The 25,481-nt window shown below is 41.7% G+C and overlaps 2 protein-coding genes across 10 annotated transcripts in view; both read right to left on the bottom strand.

Moving 5' to 3' along the window:
• LOC148003533 (uncharacterized) overlaps window positions 1-25,481 on the bottom strand; it is a 54,607-nt gene that overhangs the window by 25,633 nt on the left and 3,493 nt on the right. The window lies entirely within an intron of this gene.
• LOC148003532 (disks large homolog 5-like) overlaps window positions 8,399-25,481 on the bottom strand; it is a 31,222-nt gene continuing 14,139 nt past the window's right edge. Inside the window, exons 2-8 of one of the 9 annotated variants that reach the window (XM_087568728.1) lie at window positions 19,798-20,066; window positions 18,279-18,413; window positions 16,427-16,558; window positions 15,541-15,700; window positions 14,169-14,300; window positions 13,316-13,499; window positions 8,399-9,196 (exon numbers count right to left, since the gene is read on the bottom strand). In XM_087568728.1, the coding sequence (XP_087424854.1) occupies window positions 9,191-9,196; window positions 13,316-13,499; window positions 14,169-14,300; window positions 15,541-15,700; window positions 16,427-16,556 (612 nt within the window). In that variant the 5' untranslated portion in view covers window positions 16,557-16,558; window positions 18,279-18,413; window positions 19,798-20,066 and the 3' untranslated portion in view covers window positions 8,399-9,190. The remainder of the gene's footprint in view (window positions 9,197-13,315; window positions 13,500-14,168; window positions 14,301-15,540; window positions 15,701-16,426; window positions 16,559-18,278; window positions 18,414-19,797; window positions 20,067-25,481) is intronic. The other 8 variants (XM_087568736.1, XM_087568733.1, XM_087568729.1 and 5 more) reach the window with 8 other exon arrangements.

Genomic DNA, 25,481 nt, shown 5'->3' with positions numbered 1-25,481 from the left:
AAAGGACATGGAGGAGAAGGAAGGAGACAGCACCCCATAGGGTAGGTGGATCGTGAGTATATTACCATGAGGGGCAGCCTGTCAGAACAGGAGTGGCCCAGGCAGAGCATGGCAAGCAATACCTCGGGGTTATGGACAGGGAAGCAGAAAAAATAGCACAGAGGGTTGTGTCTGCCCAGCTCTAGTACTTTAAGGCTTATTCTAAATCTAAAAGTTTTGTGTCTTTTATTTGGGAACTAAATGATCTACGGTGGGGGAGTAACCCCCTAATAATATTTACTGTAGCAATGGCCACTCAATTATTGTGGTATTTTAAATATAACACAGATTGAATTTCACAATTCAGATGCAAGGCTTTTTATGTTTCCAATGTGACTGTACACCTGAGGTCATGTCTAGGTATAGAGACAGAACATGGCAGAAATGCCTAGAACATTTTAAGGTCACCATACCAACCAAATGAAAGCCACAGGCTATACAGACTATGATGGATGAGGAGAAGGCTTAGTGCTCTCTGGGAGTCCCCTTCCCTAGACTTGGGATAAGCCTACCAGTAAGCCAAGACATATTCCTCTTTCATTTCTCAAGGAGCCAGGGGTAGACCCACATACATGATTTCTTTGCCTGCAGGGTTTTTTTTTTCCAAGCGCTGCCCTGTTTGAGGACTTGGCAAAGGTAAGCACCATCAGAGGAAGACCAGCATATGAATTCTGTATAACTCTGCTCTGACAGCATGTACCTATCAAGTACTGGAAGCCTTGCTGCAAAGATTAATCAACCTCTAGGATCAAGAGGAAACAACCCGAGGGCCATATGGCTGTAAAGCAAGTCTGAAACCATAGCCCAGTATGGAAGTTCAGCCTTGGATCTTACATCAAACAGCAATAGCATCCAAAAGAAAAACGAAACTGAAATGGCAAGGTGACTGGTAATGACCTCATGGCAAGGATATCTAAGTCATGTGGAAAGATCCCAGTGCAAAGACACATGTCCACGAAGCTTTCACCAAGAATCCCTATTCTGTGTTCTACAACATTATATATACACACACACAAAGAATACTCATTTATGGTCAGCTATGGGGATTGATTCTCTGGGAACCTGACCTTGAGATTGACATAGATGTATAAAGGTGTTTGACAAGTGCTCTTGGGGACCATGGCTGTGACAAAGAGGAGAGAAGAGGATGGGGCGGAGAGCACTCTGGATCTAATGCAGTCACAAGGGTATGCAGGCAGCCCTGTGTGGGGCTCAGGAGCTGGCCTGACCCTGAAGTCTTAGCCTGCACTGGAACAAGCAAGAGGCCCGGCCTTAAAGTCTCCATTGGCTAAGGACGAGGTTCCTGGTCAGAATCCAGTTACCACATTGTAACCACATAGCCATCCCTTCTCCATTATCATTCTTCCTGAATTTCCAAGTCCTATCATGAGGATATTTGGGGCTCCACTCTGATCTTTTGCTCATAGCAAACATAAAAATCAGGTGGATGGGCAGGGAGTGGAATGGCCTAAGGTTAGGCTAAACCTCAATTTTAATGTGTCCATAAGTTCAGGAGGGAGTCCATTGGCATTGTCATCTGTGGCTTCTATGTCCTTATCCCGGGTGAGCTGACTCTGTGATACGATGCCACCTCAACTCACATATGTCAGGGTGAAAATCATGTATGACTTTTCTGGGAAGAACTCTGCCTTTTCCGACCATCTGGAGTTATACAACATCACTATGCAAAGCTCAGAAGAGAGGGGTGGAGATTGTGGAGGCCTTAGAAGTTGAGGATCTTTTCTGATTAAGGCACACATTTTTTCCTGTATAATTTTTCCCTTGCTCTTTCACTAATGATGGTTGACTTCATTCCTGGCCTGAAGTAAACTGGATTCCAAGGTTTTGGATTAGGGAAGCCCCTATTTTTGAGATGACAGGCCCAGCAAGGGATCCCACTGCATACAAGTTCCTATTCCCAAGGAAGTTGTTGCTGCAGAATCACAGCATGGGGGCAGCAGCACAGGATGTCTCCCAGCTTTCTCTCCTGCACTTGCTGCAAGTGTAATAAGGCTGTTTGTTTGTTTGTTTGTTTGTTTGTTTTTTATTGGAAATTACTACAAAGCTGGTCAGAATTAATACATGGCTTTAATACCAGCACCCACAAGGTATTTTTGTTTTTGCTTTTGTTTTTGTTTTATTTCATTTCATTATTTCTGTAATTGTTGTTAGGATTCTTATTGTTTTCTTTGGTAATTCCCTCTAGCTATTCAATTTGCAAGTAGAATGTAAAGCCATGCTCTGCATGGTCCTCTTATTCATGTTAAGGATTTTATTCTTACCACCAATGCCACAGATGAACACAATATTTACTTTCAAATCAGGAAAACAGGCATAAAGAAGAGAGCTATGTAGTTTGGTCTCAGGTAAGCAGGCAATCAGGAGTGTTGGATGGCTTCCCAATGTTTTGGATTAGGTAAGCTTCTGTTATTGAGATGAAAGGCCTCTGCTGAAACCTTCAGTTGAGTAACAGAGAGCCTGTAAAGACTGAAAGAGTGGTTGCACCTTGAAGGTGAAGGCTGGCTCTTCAGTGCCTCTGCAGCCTGAGGCAGAGTAATTTTGGGAACACAAGAGCACTTGGCCAGAGATCATAGGGGACTGCATTTTGCTTGAGCCCTGAGACCTGGATGAGAGGAGGCCTCCACAGTCCTGATAAAGGGAAGCAGAGTCACATAGATGGGAGGGAACAATGGATCTGTGATCTGCATGTTATCCACTTCATTTATCTTTGCTGTGTACATAGTATATGTAAACGACAAGGGCATCCTACTTTATCACATCTAGTCTCTCTAGATGTTAAAGCATGTGCAAGTGTAAACACAGTAGAGTTATTTCAGCAATACATTGTGTCCCATTTTGTTAAAGAACTTTATTTTATTTCTATTTATGTATTTTTTCTTTTTCACTTTACGTTCTGCTCACTGACTACTGATACTTAATTACTCTCTCCCACAATCCTTCCCCAATTCTCCTGGCACAGTCTTCTCTGAGTGTATGAGGGCCAACTGTCTCAGTACCTCCTGTCTTTTACCAAAGCCTTTCCTGGGGGCATTGGTGAGGATGCTGGTTTTGAATGCCTTGGACTTGGCTTTCTTCATGCTCCAGTTTGCTGGCTTTGAGAAGTTTGTGAAGAACTGTCTGTGAACTTGGTACTTCATCCAGATGGTACACAAGAGGCAGTGGTTTTGTTAACATTTTTGAGAGTATATTTCAATCAAACCTCTCCTACTAATATCCTAACAATGACAAAGGTAATGGGAGGCTACACATCTATTTCATTAGTTTTCAGTTCTTCTCAGACCAGCAGTGTAGAAGCCCACAAAGATGGCAAAGTGAAGTGAGGTCACGCAGGGGTCCTAGGGGAGCACAGTCCTACTTTCTTAGAGTAACTCCTAGGGACTTACCATATCCATACACCCGTAGCTCCATATGCACTGGACCCCAGTGAAGTGCTCAACATTCATTGCTTTTTTACTCAGTTTGCCACAAATGTTAGAAATCTGAAAAGTTCAGCAAATTTGAAGGTGTGAATAAGTCCCAGTGACTGGAGTAAGCTCAAACAGTCTGTGACAACGAAGAAATGATTAAGTATCCAAGAGAGAAGACCCTCACCAGGATCGTAGTCCTATTCCAGTAAGAAAATTTAATAATAAGGCTTCAGGTGAAAAGATAAATTAGGAGGTCTAGGCCAAATATTTTATCCTCTGCCCTCAGGGTTGCAGCCATTCTGTCAGCCTTTCCTGGCTCTCTCACAGGATCAGAGATCTCACCTGGAAGCAGGAATATCTGGAAGGCACATAATACATATCCACAGACGACTCTTTGGGTACAAACTGACAGGCAACTTCAAGGCTTAAAGTTATTCTCTCTCTCTCTCTCTCTCTCTCTCTCTCTCTCTCTCTCTCTCTCTTTCTCTCTCTCTTTCAGCTTGAGGCTGCACACACTCTGCATTCTTTTGTGCACTCTGCCTTTTTTATTGCAGTTTTCTTTTCTCAAACTCCCACAATCATTCACACATCTGTTCATTACCCTTTCATTCTCACACACACTCTTCATACACACCTCACACATATCTCACACACACCACATGCACTCTCCTGTCACGCACACACACAATCTTCATACACACCTCACATTCTCTCCTCACTCATTTTCACATTCTCCTCTCATGCTCTCTCCCTGGCTCTCACATTTGTTCTTACATTAACTCTTGATTTACTCTCTCATTCACTCCCTCATGCTCCCTCTCATTTACTCTTCACATGTTCTACAGAACTACAGCCTTTCTCTTGCCCCAGTCCTTTATTAATAATCCAAAAGCGGGTAGAAAAAAGAGATTTTATAATCATTGCCAAATCAAATGCAAAGAATGACTACATCACACCAAGAACTAAAAATTACAAATGTTCTCCAAAGTTTCAGGCTTGCCCTGTACCCAGGCCTGTGGCCAATATAATAATAATAATTGTAAACTTATCATTATTTAAACTTTAACTCTTTACTTTTATACTTCAGAGTCCAAAGCTCCGAGATCAGCTAATTGCATTTTCCTGTGACACTCTAATGATAAATGACATAGGCAAAACTGCCAGGCAGTGGCCAGAAAGAATCAAGGTAACCCTTAGCACACTAATTCCACTAGCGTTCTGTTCCTTGCACACAATGACTCTCATAAGGGTTCCAGTAGTTAGACTTAGTTTACTAGTATATTATTTTATATATTCTATACTTCCTTAACCAGTCTATAATATTATGTAAAACTTACTTCCTAACTTCAATAACTTTTTCCTTTCTTAGGGTCCCAATGTTGGCTCTAATTCATTTTCTCTTATTTTCTTCAAGGTGTCTTTGCAAGTCAAACCCTAATCTAGAACTACAATTCTGCAGTTATTACATTTTTTTCAAGATGAGAATACACAGTATCCACCTGGGCCACTAGGGCTGTGCTGTGCTGTGCCCCTATGCATCAATTTCCAATTGTCTAAGAATCATAACATCAAGGAACATCTAGTTTCACAGAATTTACCAGAGCAGAAGGAGAAAGAAGTAGGAAAGTCAGATATAATACAATAATTGTGCACACCAAGGCCAACTGATAGGCAGTCACACACAAATGAAATCTATACAGCCGTTGTCCAGGGCTAAGGTTTGGAGAAATGGAAACAACCAGTTTTTACAAAAAGCTACTGCGGGCTACTGCGATGTCTCCATTGTATGTTGTCCCCAGCATTAGCCAAAACTCAGACAACAAAGGGAGGTCAAAAGGATACAGATTGGAAAGGAAGAAGTCAAAATATCACTGTTGCAGAGGATAGGGTAGTATACATGGGACACCCCAAAAGTTACAACAGAGAACTCCTAAGCCTGATAAACAACTTCAGCAAAGTGGGTGGGTATAAAATTAACTCAAACAAATCAGTAGCCTTCCTCTACACAAAAGATAAACAAGCTGAGAAAGAAATTAGGGAAATGACACCTTTCATACCAGTCCCAAATCAAATAAAAATACCTCAGTGTCACTTTTATCAAACCAGTGAAAGATCTATGTGACAAGAATTTCATGATCTGAAGAAAGAAATTGAAGAAGATCTCAGAAAATGGAAAGATCTCCCATGTTCATGGCTTGGCAGTTGGAAGATAGTAAAAATGGCCATTTTCCCAAAGTGACCTACAGTTGCAATGCAATCTCCATCAAAATTCGATTCCAATTCTTCATAGGGTTAGACAGAACAATTTGCAAATTCATTTGGAATAACAAGTAACGCAGGATAGCTAAAACTATCCTCAACAATAAAAGGACTTCCCTGGGAATCACCATCCCTGAACTCAAGCAGTTTACAGATCATTAGTGATAAAACTGTATGGTATTGGTACAGAGACAGGAAGATAGACCAGTGGAATAGAACTGCAGACCGAGAAATGAACCAGCACACCTATGGTCCTTTGATTTTTGACAAAGGAGACAAAAGCATCCAGTGGAAAAAGGATAGCATTTTTAGCAAAGGGTGCTGGTTCAAATGGAGGTCAGCATATGGAGGAGTACAAATCATCCCCTTCTTATTGCCCTGTGTAAAGCTTAAGTCCAGGTGGATCAAGGACCTCTACATCAAACCAGATCACTCAAACTAATAGAAGCAAAAGCGGGGAAGAATCTTGAACACATGGACACTGGAAAAAATTTCCTGAACAAAACACAAATGGCTTATGCTCTAAGATCAAGAATAGACAAATGGGACCTCATAAAGCTACAAAGCTTCTGTAAGACAAAGGACACTGCGGTTAGGACAAAACAGCAACCAAAAGACTGGGAAAAGACCTTTACTAATCCTACAACTGATAGAGGGCTAATATCCAAAATATACAAAGAACTCATGAAGTTGGACTGCAGGGAACTAGTAACCCTATTAAAAATTGCAGTTCAGAGCTAAACAAAGAATTCATAGCTGAGGAATATGGAGTGGCTGAGAAGCACCAAAAGAAATGTTCAACATCTTTAGTTATGTGGGAAATGCAAATCAAAACAACCCTGAGATTCCACCTCACAGCAGTCTGAATGGCTAAGATAAAACACTCAGGTGACAGAAGATACTTTTGCGGATGTGAAAAAGAGGAACACTCCTCCATTGTTGGTGAGATTGCAGACTGGTACAACCATTCTGGATATCAGTCTGGAGGTTCCTTAGAAAATTAGACATTGCACTAGTTGAGGACCCAGCTATACTTCTCTTGCACATATACCCAAAAGATGCTCCAACATACAACAGGGCACATGCTCCACCATGTTCATAGCAGCCTTATTTATAATAGTCAGAAAATGAAAAGATCCCAGATGCCCTTCAACAGAGGAATGGAAACAGAAAGTGTGGTACATCTACACAATTGGGTACTACAGAGATATCAAAAACAATGACTTCATGAAATTCATAGACAAAGAGAACGAACTAAAACATATCCTCCTGAGTGAGTTAACCCAATGACAGAAATACACACATGGTATGCACTCATTGATAAGTGGATATTAGCCCAAATGCTCAAATTCTCCAAGATTCACAGACCAAATGAAAGTCAGGAAGGATGACCAAAATGCTGATTCTTCACTCCTTCCTTTAAAGGAGAAGAAGAATCCCTATTGAAGGGATAGGGATGCAAAGTTTACAACAGAGCCTAGAGTAATGGCCATTCAGAGTCTACCCCACATGTGGCCTATACATATATAGCCTTCAAACTAGATAAGGTGGATGAAGCTAAGAAGTGCAGGCTGACAGGAACTGGATATAGATGTCTCCTGAGAGGCACAGCCAGATCATGTCAAATACAGTGGCAAATGCTAGCAGCAAACCATTGAACTGAGAACCGGACCTCAGTTGGAGGAATTACAGAAAGATTGAAAGAGCTGAAGGGACTTGCAACACCATAAGAACAACCATGGCTGCCAAGCAGAGTTCCCAGAGACTAAACCAGTACCAATCACTATACAGGGACTGTGCCATGGCCTCATCTGCATGTGTATCAGAGGATGGTCTTCTTGGGCACAAATGGAATGAACAGCCCTTGGTCCTGCCTAGGCTGGGAAAGTGGATGGCTGGTGAAGGGAGTACTTTTATAGCAGAGGTGGAGGGCGATGGTATTCAGACTTATTTCTGGAAAACAAGGAAGGAATAACATTTGAATTCGAAATGAAAAATATCCAACTAAAAATCAACAACAACAAAATGGTATATTGAGCTTCGAATCAAAAAAAGCCACAGTCAGGAAACAGAGAAATGTACGCCTATGGTTTTCTTCAAATATGCTCAGGGCCCAGGTAGGTTCTAGGTCCAGGCTGAACCAAGCAGGTTCCTGCCACTGACTGCTCCTCTATTCCTCTTTCCAGAGGCATCATGCAGATTAATATTGGGCCAGAGATGTGGGCAGAGCTGGTCAGAAGTGGCTTTCTTTCCTGTGGTCTCAGGATTATCTGCATTCCTGGGTGTTCAGCATTTTCTGCCCCGGGATTTGGGTGCAGGATTCCCGATGGCTTTAAACTCCCTTATACCTTTTTTATATGTCCTGGGAGGTGTTACAGAAAAATTTATGTTTATCCTATTAATTTGGTCAAAACTGTCATCGACAGTATAATTTAGAGTTAACTATATAGTTGACAGCAAGCATACACAGTGGGTAATGTATGCATGATGAAGTTGAAATTCAGAGTTGGAAACACAGTGCACAGTGACTGTATAAATGCCTGTGAATCTCAGTCTGACTGGGAAGTGATTTGATGCCCAGTCCCCATGAGAATTCAGAGATCCATCCCTCCCTGATAGCTGTGGGACTTCAGATGTTGACACTAATGATCAATAAAGAAGGTTCTTAAGAGTGAAGAGTTTGAGATTACTCCTTTATTGACCAGAATACATCCAATTTACTTGATAGTAACCAGATGCAGGTAGTCAATATATACAGTCTATATCCTTATCAAAATAGACAAGCAAATGAACAAAACAAGAACAACAGATAAATAATAAATCTTCAAATGAATAGAAGGAAAACCAAATAACCAAAACATTTAAAAATTAACCAAACTTTAAAAAGAAGAATTGCGCTAAGCATTCTTTTGCTGCTCCTTTTGCAGAATAGACTTATAGCTGTGGCTTGCCTTGGAGACATAGTAGAAAAGCTGTTAGTGATGGTAACAATCTTCTCGAGAGGAGTGGAAGTAGGTCTGTTTTGTTGGAGTGGGGGTATTAAGGAAAAAGCCTACCAATACTGAGTATAAATGATATTACAGACTTTGTCACAAAGTCTTTCCAATGTTGTGAACTGATCTCCATGAAACTCTTCTGGATGACCCATCAGGACAAGTACAAATTTACACGTGCACAGTCTTTCTGGATGACCAGCAGCTCTTGATTGATGTGCATCAACACTTCTCTGAGTCCCTCAAAAAGTGCACACTTGTTGGAGAGAGCTGAGGTGAAAGTACAGCCTATTCAATCCAAAGAAGTTAAACTAAAGGAGGAAAATGCCGTCCACAATTGCTATGGACACTACAGATGAGACGCAATAGTGGTGTATTTGCTGTGCACACTTAGTTCTCCTCCTGTAGCTCTTCTCTCCAAGGGAGATCTTGTCCTGGTCTGTGTCATGTTCGAGTTTCTGCTGGAGAATTTCAGACCTAGCAGAGCAAGGGAATAAAAATTTATTGAGTGGTTGTCAATTCAGCTCTCCCTCTTACATCAGCTCTATTCAGTTGGACAATCCAGCATGACCTGTCAGCCTAGGTCAGTACCTGCATCCCCAAGTGACATAGAGTACCTGCGCTTGGATTTATATCTCAGCTTTTAACACTGCTAGAATTTGAACTGTGGACTATGCACTGTACTGGGATTAAGAGAAAAATGAGCATTTTTTCCCACTGGTCCAGGTATATGACATTGAATAATAACATTGTAGCTATGTCTGAACCTGAGTTCAAGAGATGTATGAGCAACCTAGAATACCATGTGGATTCCTTCTAGAGAACATGCCCAGAATTGAGGTGAAATTTCTGATTATGTTAGCACTGAAGGAACCTGCGGAGGTTCAATTTGTAACCACTGTATCTGCAAATACACAGAGAAGCCATCTCACATCAAATCCATGGGAATTGCATAGATCCTGTAATCACTGAGAATGTGCTCCATGCAAATCTTCCCAGCGTACACACGGACATTAAATGTGATTGTGATGTAGAAACAGAACAGCACCCCTGTAAGTCTATGGCTAGTGTAAGGCAATTTGTGAGAGGACAGAAGAGAAAATGTCCTCAGATATTTCCGGAGAGATCACAGGAAGAAAGGAGTAGAACATAGCAAGAAATCCAGAGGATCATATATATTGTTTCATGGGCAAAATTCACATGAACTGTACCAGAACAATACTCTGAGTAGCTCCTTAGCTGCCTGAGGCTGAAATCCAGGTGGGGTGGTCATCCACCCAAAAAGGGTATTTATATAGGGAAGGATATTCAAATGGCTTCTTCCAGCCTGTGTTCCTACCTGAACATTAATGCTTAATGTAAAGATTCCCCAGGATTCGCTGGAGGCATAAAAAAAATGTTGAGTGGGATATGTACATAGTGGCCAGAGCCTATAGACCGCTCAGTCAGTGATGTGCTGTCCTCCCATAAACCGTCATAGACTCAGGGTCTTTCCCCATTAACAATCTGGCTTAGCAAGTCCCAAAGGCTGTGTAGAGCTGTCTTGTTGCTCAGCAAAGGATCATATATTGGTGGTGGACTAGACTCTTGTTCTTGTTCACTCTTTCAGACTTTCCCCAAAGTGTGCAACTTCTTCTAATCGGAGCTGTCTTTACCATAGCCTGAGTGACTTCATGCCCAAAGCTAGAATCATAGGAAATCTCCATAACCAGGATCCAAATCAACAAATTTTCTCCCCGTAATGTGATTGTTCCACAGATAATTTGAATAAGTAAGTAAACGCTTGCATGGATTTTCTCACACTGAATCAGAATCTATGGAAGGGCTCCATCGTATGTACACTTTTACTCCTTGGCTGATGGACGTCTGGATAGATTCTCCTTCAGGGCTACTCTGGGACCACTACAACATTGATGCTCCCTAGTTGCAATGGCAATACCTACTCCTTGTTGTGGAATCACTGGGTTAACTAAAACTTCTGTTCCACTTTCTGAACATGGCTTCTCATAGGGCTACCTGTTCTTACACTGTCAGACCCATTTGAAGCTCATCATTTCTCCTAACCCATTGAGGCTGAAATTAACTGAGAGAAAATGATGTTGATTGACAGCACTTGCAGAATGCTACACAGATAACATAGGGGAGCGCTTTGGATTATCTGTGCACCTAAAGGGGCTCCTGAAACTACCCTGTTCTTGCACCACAGCATAGCCATGGGACTTTTTCTGGATGACGATACAATTCCAAGCAACTCAAATTCTCAATGAATAAAATCCAAGCCAACTCCCACGGGAAGTTGTAGTGTGCCAAGGTAGCTGGAAAGAAATGGTAGCAGGCAATGTGGAAAGCAACCTTGGAGAAGACACAGTGAGTGACACAACCTTCCAGTGGGCTTTCACAATTCACAAAGAACAGAGAAGCAGGATAAACTCATGGATTTTTCTAGAGAAGCCTTGCCCTTACCTCCCAGTACTCCATTCCTTTGATGTGCTCCAAAGGATTTCAATGCAGATCAGTGGTTTTGCCTGTAATCACTTGAAAATCTAACTTTACAGGTGTTTTTGTGTCCTCTTTTTGGGGGTTGCATTTCTAAAGTATTTTATTGTCCTGCTTCTACACCATAACAAAAAGGGACCTGCAAGCTCTAGGCCTGTACCATTTGTTACCCCTGTGAAATACGACTAACTTGAACATATTTCCACTCCTCCCCCAGACTTCACAGGATAATTCTGTTCTGAAATTTTTGGAAACAGAATAAATTAGTAATTTATGTGTCCTTTTGCTGTACAGAGCTAGATGGAGATGCCAAATGACTGGGCAGCTCTATTTCATGTTTCATGGATGTAAAGTGAATGCTTAGAGTACTTTTCTCATGAAACTTGGAATTGAGGGAAACACACGTTCACTACTGCAAACACACACACACACACACACACCACACACACACACACACAAACACTCACACAAACACAGACACACAGATACACACTCGCATGCACAAATGAAAACTTTGCTCTTATGCAGCACATTTCCTGTTGAGTGAGGAATTAGTGGGAACAATGCTGTGTACAAGTCTCTTAGACTCAAGCAGGCTGTGCTGCCCTCGCCTGTACTCATTTCCACTTCAGGAAACCTTTCTATGCAGATACTTGCTGGTCCGACAAGTAATTTACATGTTCTGCACAGATACTCTAAACAACACAACATCAAATCCTCAAGAGAGAGATTTCTAGGAAAAGACTCCATCAAGCTCTATGCTGACTCATCATAGGCCCCTCACTAAAACTACCCTGTTTCCTTCATAGAAGACTTTGGAAGCATCAGAGAAGACAGTGACTCATGGTCAGTTCCCAGGAATATTTCATCACATTAGAGTTCCTGTGATATTAAAACAACCTCAATGTCAGTCAGAAAAAGGCTAAATAAATAACATACAGTGACTTTTCTGAAAGGCAGCACTGTGTACAATATTGAGAGGGAATCTATCCTGAAAGAATGCAGTACCCATGATATAGTCAGCAAAGCAATGTCAGCAGAGGGTTGCACTCTAGGATTCCATGCAAGATCATGGTGAAGCCAATAAGACAATCCAGAATCTTCCCGGGGGATAACCTGTTCAGGTAAAGTGAAGAAATCTAATCCTTATTTTTAAAATAGCTGAATGGTTTAAGAATGTGTTGAGACAAATAAGAGAGGGGGCTCATCTTGGAACTGGACGAATGATGCAAAGACTGCTGGCCAGCACAAAACAGGAAGCTTCATGTTTGTTGAGAGACCTAGGCTTAAAGGACTAAGTTAGATAATGACTGGACAAAACTGCATGTCATGAACTGGCCTCCCCGCATGCTCCCTAAGATGCAGGTCAGCACAGCAATGCACCTTTCTTGGTGAGAATTGGGGGTACATATGGATAACTTTGTTCTTGAAGCATCAAGTCTCTCATGCCAACCCTCAGCCTTTGAGAAACCTTTTCCACATCCTTGCTCTTCTAAACAGCTTCAGGTTCTAAGGCCCAGTTATGAACTCTCCAGGAGCACTCAAATAAGACAGGACTGACATGCTGATACACAGGCTCTGTAGTTACCCAAGATCTATGAAGCATGAAGTCACCATCTTCATATACAGGGACATGAGGGGAGGAAGAACAAAAGCCACCACAAATGACAATGAGAACCATTTCTTTGGCATTTCCACCAAGCTCTCCTCCTTGAAAACTACTTACTTCCTGAGTCTCAAGGATCCCTGTAAAGAAAATGAGCTCCAGGCTTTTGCTTCATCCCTCAAAGCCCTGTTCTAGTCTAAAGAGGGGCTCCCACATAGCACCCTCCATACATAATGGCATGTAGTGCTGTGCTGTGTGATCAACCTATCTCCCTTAATGAAGTGCAGATTCTCGAAGAGCAGAAGCATTTGCTTTCCAAACATGCAGTTTCCTGAAGAGGGGCTATCTCCACAGAAAGCCTTGTAAACCATCACATGAATGAACACTTGGATGAGACCTAGGTCAGGACATGGATCAGTCAATAGACAGTAACATTGGTTGTCTATGTTTATGGTAAGACATGAGGACAACCTGACCCTGAGGCCTAACCCTACCTGCTGTTGCTTGGCTCTGGGGTCACAGATGTTCATTCCAGCCTCTTCACAGAGCCTCTTTGCCTCCACAGAGGATGCTGGCAGTTCAGTCTGCTCCACCAGCAGTTCTCTCTTCTCATTCAGCAAAATCTGTATATTGTTCTTCAATTGAGCTTGTTCACGCAGGAGCTGGGACAGCCTGATGCTGAACCACAAACAAAAACTGGTAAATCCCAGCCAGCTTCTATTTGCCTGTCACTCCTGCAAGTCCAGCCATCCCTTCAAGGGCCCTCAGCCCCAGACATCCCCAGAATAGGGCTACACTATCCAAGTTAACACCAATTAGAGGAGGTCAAATCCAGAATCCACATTCCCTGTGATTGAAAGTACTTCTGAAAATCCTGACACTAAGACGGTTTATATAAATCAAGGAAGAAGAAATGGTCCATAAGGGAGCTTGGATGTCCATGGTATGGTGAAACCATCTTCACGTTGTGGGGAAAGCCCCTCTGAGGGGTAGTTGAAGACCCAATAGCTATACAATCTTTCCATGTGTTTCTCATGGATCACAGATCTTTAAATCTCCTGTCAGAGTCCTAGAGATTCAGAATTGATTGATATTCCCATCATGGTGCAAACCTTTTCTATCTAGAGGATCTTTAACAGGGAAAATAACAGTTGGAGGGTCTTCTACACCCTTCACATGTACGACAAATGAGTCCAAGAGCTACAAATCTAAGACCCTTGCCAGGAGGCAGGCTTCTTGTTAAGAGTCAGACACTACAGAACCAGAGCCCTGACTTTTGTTAAAGTCATACAGGACAGAAGCATTTCCTGCCTAGTGCTGGGTTCGTCATCTCTGTCAGCGACTCACCGGTAGGAACTGTTCACTTGTATGAGCTCCTTGTACCTCTCCATGGCATCACTTATTGAGTTGGTCATCATTTGCATAGCCATCATTCTCATCTCATGTTCGGATTGAAGGACTGGCAATTCGACATGCAGCCTGGGTTAGGTCATGGCCAAAGGAACAAATAATGTTTTGAACTCACGATTTCAGAATTAGGTGAATGTAAATAAAAATATATAATAAAAAATTTCAAATTCAAGGAATGGTGGAAGGGAAGAAAATGGCAAACTCAAAAACCAGACCAAAACCCAACAGTGAGACTCAATCCACACAAAATATTTCTATGTAAATAAGCAAACATTTGTTTTGAAATAAGGACTCCTTGGAATCCTGAGAGATATGGTTCTGCAAAGACTCACTATATAGGAGGGGGCAGAGCCTGAGAGTTGCCTGTTTGGGAATAACAACAGTCAAGACCACAGTGACCATTTCTAGGTCACAATAAACAATCCCTGGATAGTTAAAAAAATAAAAAACTAAAGATCAAAGCAGGTGAAACAAAATAGGTAAAATCAGACTGTTCTCTCTATTAGTTAAACTCAGTATGTTCCACATACTTGCTCCTTCAAAGTATTTGTACTGGTTAAGTTTATTATCCTGGGCACAGGACAATAGAGCCGCGGTACCAGTTGGAGGGACCTGACCTTCAAGAGCTGGCCAGGTGAGCATGATGGAATTGACTAGTTCAGGAAGAAGATTCCTCCAGTCTGTGCCACAGCTTTGGGCCCAAGAGAAAGCTGTGATGACATTTCTCTTGTTTTGAAAGCAGGTATACTCAATCCTTGGTTTCTATCGTTACATGAATTCCCAGAGGGCATAACTAAGTTTGACAGTGAAGAGGATTTATAGCACCTCCTACCCTCAGGAGAGTCCTGGGTGCCACCAAGGTATACAGAAGGAGTAAAGTGCTCTGTTGATCAGTGTGGGCCTCCACGTACTCATCACTATCATGACCTGCAAAGTGTTGATCAAACAAATCCTCAGACCCCATCAAAGGTCCCAGACGTCCTGATCCTGAGTAAAACACCACATATACTTCCACATACATACATAGCAACCCATATCCAAACACATTTAGAATGCCAACTACATGCATGGAGGTGCCATAGAATCAGAGTATAATGAACAAATGCTCATCTAAGAGGCTCAGGGTCAAGTACAAAAGAGGTTGACCCTAAACACACAGCACCTAGCTTATCTCACAAGCAACTGCCTGCCAAAACTCCTTAAAATCCAGGATGAGAGGTGAAACTCTCACATGCTATGAGGAAATCTCGGGTTAGCAGAGAGAGAGAGAGCACAAGACAGTGAACAGGTTACTGGGCATAATGACTACCTGTGGTCCCACTCATCATAGATATAAAGATCCAGGATTTGGTAAAGTTCATCCCTCTCGAATTGACACTTCTGGATTTCAAATTTGAGTTCCTCCAGTTCCTTTAGACACTCCTCTTGCTTAATGATGACATTTTGGGATGATGCCTTCCTACCAAAACCTGTAGACAGATAAACCCAAGTGGATTTGCATATTTGAACCAATGGGCAGAATAGATCATTCTGAATCCGAAAAGGAGGTGAGGAAGGGGAAATGGTAGAGACTGGGTGAATCCCTGAAAGAGCAGAAAAGCTTTCTTAAAGGTTGATTCTTAAGCTATGTCCCTCTTCCCAACCTCTAATGCCATACACATGCCACACTCACTATCACACAACCCCCGGCACTGAAAGTTATAATGTGACTGAGACATAAACATCTGCAACATTGTTATCTCATATCAGATGTGGTGCAGATAATCCTGGAGTTCATAATGACTTCATAATGCTTAGCACCATTAAGCTCTAACCAAGTGTGGTCCAGCCCAAAGTGTCTGAGCACTCAATTCATGACTAGGGGTGCATCCTTCCTTGTTCTCGCCATCAGAGACTTATGTCACCTACAGTAATCTAGAGGATGAAGTGCTTCAACTCCCAACCATGGATGGTCACATTGTTAATCTCACAGTGCCTCCTCCTGCCATTCGTTGACACTCACAGTTAAAAAGCTTCAAGAAAAGACACTGAAGTCTTACAACTTTATGGCTTTCTCTCAAATTAAAGATCAGGAACTCCTGACTCTTGGTTTGCCTTTGAGAAATCCCAAGGCTCCTGCTTGTAAGGCCTAGTCTTAGAAGGCACATCTCAAACCTACCTCTTGAGGATGTTCCCCAACTCTGCCCACGACTCACCAAGCCTTCCCCAGAATGAGTTCCTCCTTCCTGTTTCACTAGAGAGGGGGTCAGCTTCTCTCTGACCTGGTGCGGTCTCTCCTTGATCAACACTTTCCTTCCGAAATAGCCTGAGCAGCTGGCGAAACATGCCTGCTTGTGAACCCAAAGGGAACTGAAGTAATATCCCAAAGGCAGTTGGTGTCACCACAACACTGGTGACATCACAGAAGATTCTAGGGATCTCTTAGATACAATAGAGTGTCCAGTGAACGGCTTACTGGTGATGTCACTGTAAAGTTCTATGGCCTACCTACTAACCAGCTGTCCCCAAACTAATGATATTCTGTGGGGACCCTTTCCTCCAGTCTCCCATGTGTCACTGGGAATACCATTTGGCAACCTCTATTTCAAAGCTAGATATGTCTCTCTGCTTCATTAGAAGTCGACAATGCTTTTGCTGGTTGAGGGTTGCTTACAACCCTGAATTGGAGAACAGATTTTTCTAGCACCCAAATCTCTAGGGACCAAGGAGGAGGGAGATTTTTCTTAAAAGTAAATCTACTACTCGAGACAATGCATGTGACACACGTTTCCATTCCTGATCTTTTCCCTTTTTCTGGAGGCCAATATATATCTTCTATACCTCTGAGTGTATAAAACCTGGAAATATTTGCTTACTGTGCAGTCCTTGAAAGCTGACATTTTTTCCATTTACATATCCATGTATTTCACAAAATCAATGGTCTATAATCCTATTTTTTTGCAATAAAAACTCCTTTTACTTGGGAACATAGGGATCAACTACAGGGCATATATAAAATAATAAATTTCTGTCCGTTTTATATATTATGGAGGACATCCTCCCTTTCTCAAATATAACAAGACAATTAAATTGGACATCAGTGAGCAAATGTCAACCTGGACCTTGTGTTACTACATTGTAACTATATAGCCATCACTTCTCCAATGTCATTCTTGGTGAATAGACAAGTCTAGGCATGAGAATATTGGGGACTACACCATGATCTTTTACTCGTAGCAAACATAAGAATCAGGAGGATGGGAAGGGAGTGGAATGGCCTGAGTTCAGGTTGAACCTCAATTTTAAAGGGTCCATACGTTCAGGAGGGGGTCTATTTAGCATTGTGATATATGGATTCTGTCTTCTTATCATAGGTGTTATAATAATTCAACATGAATGTGTGCTATAATGCCACCCCACCTCAGAGATGTAAGAGTGAAAATCATGTCTGACCTTTCTTGGAAGAACTCTGCCTTTTACTACCATCTGGAGTTATACAACATCACTATACAAAGCTCAGAAGAGAGGGGTGCAGATGTGCGGGCCTTAGAAGTTGAGGATCTTTTCTTCTGATTAAGCCACTTGATTTTCCTATGTAATTTTTCCCTTGCTCTTTTACTAATGGTGGCTGACTTCTTTCCTGGCCTGAGGTATATTGGAGTCCAATCTTTTGGATTACCGAACCTTCTATTTTTGAGATGACAGTCCCACCAAGGGTCCTACTGCATACAGAAGGTATGAATAAGTCTCATGGGCTGGAGTAAGTTAAAAACGTCTGTGACAACAAAGAACTGATTAAGAAAACAAGAGACCAGCTGCTCATCAAGATCACAGTTGTATGATAGTAAGAAAATATGAATAGGGCATTGGGTGAAAAGATAAATTCATTAGGAGGTCATAGGCCTAGAAGGGTTAACCTTTGCTCTCAGTGGAGCTGCCATTCTTTCTGCCATTCCTCGCCCTCTGCCACAGGACCAGAGACTTCCCCATACAACTGGCTGGCCTTGCCAAAGACCTGGCAGGGCTTCTCCCTGTAGAATAGGACACATAGAGTCCTTGAGGACTCACCAAGAGGTCTCCTCCACACAGGATCCTTGTTGTCAAAGGGAAATGTTCCTGCAGAATCCTGCCATGGCAGCAGGAATTTCAACCTGGCTGCTCTTGGTCCAGCTCACTGGATGCAGGCCTGAGGCCCAGGGGTATCTGGGGAAAGAAGCAGCACGCACTACCTCACAGCTCTCTCTTTGTTGGATGCAACTGCTAGGACTGTGATAGGATTTTTGTTTCTTTGTGTGTTTATTAGAAATACCTACAAAGCTGATTAAAGTTGTAACATGCCTTCATACCCAGCATGCAGAATGTTTTTACATCGTTGTTGTTCCTGTTTTATGTTTGGATTTTGTTCTTTAATCCCCTCAGGAAATTTCCCTGCACTTAGAATGTTAAGCACATGCTCGGGAGGGATCGATTATTCAAGTTCGGCAAAGCTTTTGTTCTCACCATCACTCCACAGATGATGCCATTACTTACTTTGAAATAAGAAAAGAGTCATAGAGAAGTAAATTAACCTGTAAGCTATCACAGAAGAAACACATCATGATTGTGGAATGGCACCGCAGTATTTTGTATTTCCTAAGTAATTTTTATTTTAAACTTTTTTATTGGATTTTTTGGGTACATTTCATCTTTTTTAAATCCTTAAAGGTATCTTTTATTCCTCTCCTCCCATTTACAAGGTGGAATTTCACCTGTGATTGTTAGTCCAGATAGTTTGGTCAATGTCTTAGACATCACCCTGGCCTAGTTTCCTTGGCATAAGCTGAGTTAGAAGCAGGCTCAAAGGTTCAGGACTCAACAAATAATGAATTCCACTACATCTGGATCCCTAGCCTCACAGCCAGGAGGGACTGTATTTCCATTCACTATTTAAACAAAAGATGCAGTTCATTAACATGTAAAAAATTTCTCAAGTATATTACAGTGTTTACCATGGTCATACAGTTTTTCAAATACCTGGCATTCATCTTTTTCCAAGTCCTAAAATTTCTTTCTTATTCATATTTTTTGATTATTTTTTGGTATTAGTATCAGTTTTTTAAATTTCAGTTTTTTTAATAGATATATATGTTTTATTCAAACGTTATTCCCTTTCCCAGCTTTTGGTCCATAAGCCCCCCTGCCGTGCCCTCACCCATATGTATGGTCCCCCAATCCATGCCCCTTAGAACCCACTTCCCGGACATTTCCCTGCACTCAGGGTCCAACCTTGTTAAGAACAAGGGCTTCCCCTTCCACAGGTGCCCCAACAAGGATATTCTCTCCTACATATGCAGTTGGACCCCTGGGTCAGTCCACGTATAGTCTTTTGCTAGTGGTTTATTTGGTTGGCATTGCTGTTCATGTGGGGTTGCATGCCCTTCAGCTCTTTGAATCCTTCCTCTAATTCCCATAAATGGCATCCTGTTCTCAGTTCAGTAGTTTACTGCCAGCACTGACCTCTTTATTTGACATGCCCTGGATGTGTCTCTCAGTGGAGATGCATATTCTGTCCCTTTCAGTAAGCACTTTTTAGCTTCATCAATCTTACCTAGTTTTGGTGGTTGTATATATATGGGCCACATGTGGGGCAGACTCTGAATGGCTGTTCCTTCGTTCTCTGCGTTAGATTTGGCCTCCATATCCCCTCCTATGGATATTTTTGTTCCCCATTTTAAGAAGGAGTGGGACCATCTGCACTTTGGTCATCCTTCTTCTTGAGTTTCCTGACATCTGTAGATTGCATCTTGGGTAATTTGAGGTTTTGGTCAATGTCCACTTATCAATGAGTGCATACTGTCAATGAGGGGTGCTGAGTACCTGGAAGAGAATGGGGGACAAGAGACGTGAAGAAGGACTCCAAGACTTATTTGTCTGATCAAGGTGACAATTTTATTTTTCCCCAAGGCTGAATTTGTACCATAAAATGGGTAACAGAGAGAGGAGAGTAGTAAGAAACATTTACCCATGCCAAGGACACGATATTCATGTGGTCAGGGAATCGGCTGATGTTGACAGGTTGTCAGAAAGGTCACAGGTTTGTCATATCTATTAGTCAGCAGGATGTTGCTTTTTCAGAAAGGTTACAGGTCATGACTTTGGGTATCTTAACGTCACACGTTATCATATGATTATTCATCTTGACCACCACATTTGTTTTTTTTTTTTTTTTCATTATTTTTTTTTTATTAACTTGAGTATTTCTTATATACATTTCGAGTGTTATTCCCTTTCCCGGTTTCCGGGCAAACATCCCCCTCCCACCTCCCCTTCCTTATGGGTGTTCCCCTCCCAACCCTCCCCCCATTGCCGCCCTCCCCCCATAGACTAGTTCACTGTGGGTTCAGTCTTAGCAGGACCCAGGGCTTCCCCTTCCACTGGTGCTCTTACTAGGATATTCATTGCTACCTATGGGGTCAGAGTCCAGGGTCAGTCCATGTATAGTCTTTAGGTAGTGGCTTAGTCCCTGGAAGCTCTGGTTGCTTGGCATTGTTGTACTTTTGGGGTCTCGAGCCCCTTCAAGCTCTTCCAGTTCTTTCTCTGATTCCTTCAATAGGGGACCTATTCTCAGTTCAGTGGTTTGCTGCTGGCATTCGCCTCTATATTTGCTGTATTCTGGCTGTGTCTCTCAGGAGCAATCTACATCCGGCTCCTGTCGGTCTGCACTTCTTTGCTTCATCCATCTTGTCTAATTGGGTGGCTGTATATGTATGGGCCACATGTGGGACAGGCTCTGAATGGGTGTTCCTTCAGTCTCTGTTTTAATCTTTGCCTCTCCCTTCCCTGCCAAGGGTATTCTTTTTCCTCATTTAAAGAAGGAGTGAAGCATTCACATTTTGATCATCCGTCTTGAGTTTCGTTTGTTCTAGGGATCTAGGGTAATTCAAGCATTTGGGCTAATAGCCACTTATCAATGAGTGCATACCATGTATGTCTTTCTGTGATTGGGTTAGCTCACTCAGGATGATATTTTCCAGTTCCAACCATTTGCCTACGAATTTCATAAACTCGTTGTTTTTGATAGCTGAGTAATATTCCATTGTGTAGATGTACCACATTTTCTGTATCCATTCCTCTGTTGAAGGGCATCTGGGTTCTTTCCAGCTTCTGGCTATTATAAATAAGGCTGCGATGAACATAGTGGAGCACGTGTCTCTTTTATATGTTGAGGCATCTTTTGGGTATATGCCCAAGAGAGGTATAGCTGGATCATCAGGCAGTTCAATGTCCAATTTTCTGAGGAACCTCCAGACTGATTTCCAGAATGGTTTTACCAGTCTGCAATCCCACCAACAATGGAGGAGTGTTCCTCTTTCTCCACATCCTCGCCAGCATCTGCTGTCACCTGAGTTTTTGATCTTAGCCAATCGCACTGGTGTGAGGTGAAATCTCAGGGTTGTTTTGATTTGCATTTCCCTTATGACTAAAGATGTTGAACATTTCTTTAGGTGTTTCTCAGCCATTCGGCATTCCTCAGCTGTGAATTCTTTGTTTAGCTCTGAACCCCATTTTTTAATAGGGTTATTTGTTTCCCTGCGGTCTAACTTCTTGAGTTCTTTGTATATTTTGGAAATAAGGCCTCTATCTGTTGTAGGATTGGTAAAGATCTTTTCCCAATCTGTTGGTTGCCGTTTTGTCCTAACCACAGTGTCCTTTGCCTTACAGAAGCTTTGCAGTTTTATGAGATCCCATTTGTCGATTCTTGATCTTAGAGCATAAGCCATTGGTGTTTTGTTCAGGAAATTTTTTCCAGTGCCCATGTGTTCCAGATGCTTCCCTAGTTTTTCTTCTATTAGTTTGAGTGTGTCTGGTTTGATGTGGAGGTCCTTGATCCACTTGGACTTAAGCTTTGTACAGGGTGATAAGGATGGATCGATCTGCATTCTTCTACATGTTGCCCTCCAGTTGAACCAGCACCATTTGCTGAAAATACTATCTTTTTTCCATTGGATGGTTTTGGCTCCTTTGTCAAAAATCAAGTGACCATAGGTGTGTGGGTTCATTTCTGGGTCTTCAATTCTATTCCATTGGTCTATCTGTCTGTCTCTGTACCAATACCATGCAGTTTTTATCACTATTGCTCTGTAATACTGCTTGAGTTCGGGGATAGTGATTCCCCCTGAATTCCTTTTATTGTTGAGGATAGCTTTAGCTATCCTGGGTTTTTTGCTATTCCAGATGAATTTGCAAATTGTTCTGTCTAACTCTTTGAAGAATTGGATTGGTATTTTGATGGGGATTGCATTGAATCTGTAGATTGCTTTTGGTAAAATGGCCATTTTTACCATATTAATCCTGCCAATCCATGAGCATGGGAGATCTTTCCATCTTCTGAGGTCTTCTTCAATTTCTTTCCTCAGTGTCTTGAAGTTCTTATTGTACAGATCTTTTACTTGCTTGGTTAAAGTCACACCGAGGTACTTTATATTATTTGGGTCTATTATGAAGGGTGTCGTTTCCCTAATTTCTTTCTCGGCTTGTTTCTCTTTTGTATAGAGGAAGGCAACTGATTTATTTGAGTTAATTTTATACCCAGCCACTTTGCTGAAGTTGTTTATCAGCTTTAGTAGTTCTCTGGTGGAACTTTTGGGATCACTTAAATATACTATCATGTCATCTGCAAATAGTGATATTTTGACCTCTTCTTTTCCGATCTGTATCCCCTTGATCTCCTTTTGTTGTCTGATTGCTCTGGCTAGAACTTCAAGAACTATATTGAATAAGTAGGGAGAGAGTGGGCAGCCTTGTCTAGTCCCTGATTTTAGTGGGATTGCTTCAAGTTTCTCTCCATTTAGTTTAATGTTAGCAACTGGTTTGCTGTATATGGCTTTTACTATGTTTAGGTATGGGCCTTGAATTCCTATTCTTTCCAGGACTTTTATCATGAAGGGGTGTTGAATTTTGTCAAATGCTTTCTCAGCATCTAATGAAATGATCATGTGGTTCTGTTCTTTCAGTTTGTTTATATAATGGATCACGTTGATGGTTTTCCGTATATTAAACCATCCCTGCATGCCTGGGATGAAGCCTACTTGATCATGGTGGATGATTGTTTTGATGTGCTCTTGAATTCGGTTTGCCAGAATTTTATTGAGTATTTTTGCGTCGATATTCATAAGGGAAATTGGTCTGAAGTTCTCTTTCTTTGTTGTGTCTTTGTGTGGTTTAGGTATAAGAGTAATTGTGGCTTCATAGAAGGAATTCGGTAGGGCTCCATCTGTTTCAATTTTGTGGAATAGTTTGGATAATATTGGTATGAGGTCTTCTATGAAGGTTTGATAGAATTCTGCACTAAACCCGTCTGGACCTGGGCTCTTTTTGGTTGGGAGACCTTTAATGACTGCTTCTATTTCCTTAGGAGTTATGGGGTTGTTTAACTGGTTTATCTGTTCCTGATTTAACTTCGATACCTGGTATCTGTCTAGGAAATTGTCCATTTCCTGAAGATTTTCAAATTTTGTTGAATATAGGTTTTTATAGTAAGATCTGATGATTTTTTGAATTTCCTCCGAATCTGTAGTTATGTCTCCCTTTTCATTTCTGATTTTGTTAATTTGGACACACTCTCTGTGTCCTCTCGTTAGTCTGGCTAAGGGTTTATCTATCTTGTTGATTTTCTCAAAGAACCAACTTTTGGTTCTGTTGATTCTTTCTATGGTCCTTTTTGTTTCTACTTGGTTGATTTCAGCTCTGAGTTTGATTATTTCCTGCCTTCTACTCCTCCTGGGTGTATTTGCTTCTTTTTGTTCTAGAGCTTTTAGGTGTGCTGTCAAGCTGCTGACATATGCTCTTTCCTGTTTCTTTCTGCAGGCACTCAGCGCTATGAGTTTTCCTCTTAGCACAGCTTTCATTGTGTCCCATAAGTTTGAGTATGTTGTATCTTCATTTTCATTAAATTCTAAAAAGTTTTTAATTTCTTTCTTTATTTCTTCCTTGACCAGGTTATCATTGAGTAGAGCATTGTTCAATTTCCACGTATATGTGGGCATTCTTCCCTTATTGTTATTGAAGACCAGTTTTAGGCCGTGGTGTTGACCACCACATTTGTATTAGTCTTCTGCAGCTGGCTGGGGATTTTCCATGAAACCCGTCATACTTAATGCTCACCATAATAATGTCAATAATGGAGGGCTTCAAGGCCATCGCTCCCAACAGCATACCAGGTGTGTTTTTCTGTGATTGGATTACCTCACTGTGGATGATATTTTCTAGTTCTTTCCATTTGCCTATGAATTGAACGTAGTCATTGTTTTTGATAGCTGAGTGGTACTCCATTGTGTAGATGTACCACATTTTTCAAATCCATTCCTCTGTTGAAGGGCATCTGGGTTCATTCCAGCTTCTGGCTATTATGAATAAGGCTGCTATGAACTTAGTGGAGCATGTGTGTTTGTTGTATGTTGGAGCATCTTTGGGCTTATGCCCAGGACAGGTATAGCTGTGTGCTCAGGTAGTGCAATGTCCAATTTTCTGAGGAACCTTCAGACTGATTTCCAGAGTGCTTGTACCAGTTTGCAATCCCAGCAACAATGGACGAGTGTTTCTCTTTCTCGACGTCCTCCCCAGCCTCTGTTGTCACCTGAGTTTTTGAACTTAGCCATCCTGACTGGTGTGAGGTGGATTCTTAGGGTTGTTTTGATTTGCATTTCCGTGATGACTAAGGATGTTGAGCATTTCTTTAAGTGCTTTTCAGCTATTCGATATTCCTCAGCTGAGAATGTTTTCTTTAGCTCCGTACCCCATTTATTAACAGGGTTGTTTGGCCCAATGTACTCTAACTTCTTATGTTTTGTGTATACTTTGGATATTAGCCCTCCATCAGATGCAGGATTGGTAAAGATTCTTTCCCAATCTGTTGGTTGCCTTTTTGTCTGAATGACACTGTCCTTTGCCTTACAGAAGCTTTTCAGTTTTATGAGGTTCCCCCATTTGTCGATTCTTGATCTTAAAGCATAAGCCATTGGTATTTTGTTTAGGAAGTTTTCCTTAGTGCTCATGTCTTCGAGACTCTTCCCTACTTTTTTTCTATTAATTTTAGTGTATCTGGTTTGACGTGGAGGCCCTTGATCCACTTGGACTTAGCTTTGTACAGGGTAATAAGAATGGGTCAACTTGCATTCTTCTACATGTTGACCTCCAGTTGAACTATTTGTTAAAACTGCTCTCTTTCTTCCATTGGATGTTTTAACTCCTTTGTCAAAGATCAAATGACCATAGGTGTGTGGGTTCTTTTCT

Source organism: Rattus norvegicus, chromosome 9 (assembly GCF_021556685.1).
Source record: "Rattus norvegicus strain SHRSP/BbbUtx chromosome 9, alternate assembly SHRSP_T2T, whole genome shotgun sequence".
In the NCBI taxonomy this organism is placed as follows: domain Eukaryota; kingdom Metazoa; phylum Chordata; class Mammalia; order Rodentia; family Muridae; genus Rattus; species Rattus norvegicus.
Note: the sequence above shows the minus strand (reverse complement) of the source record. Positions and strands in the feature narration are given on the sequence as shown.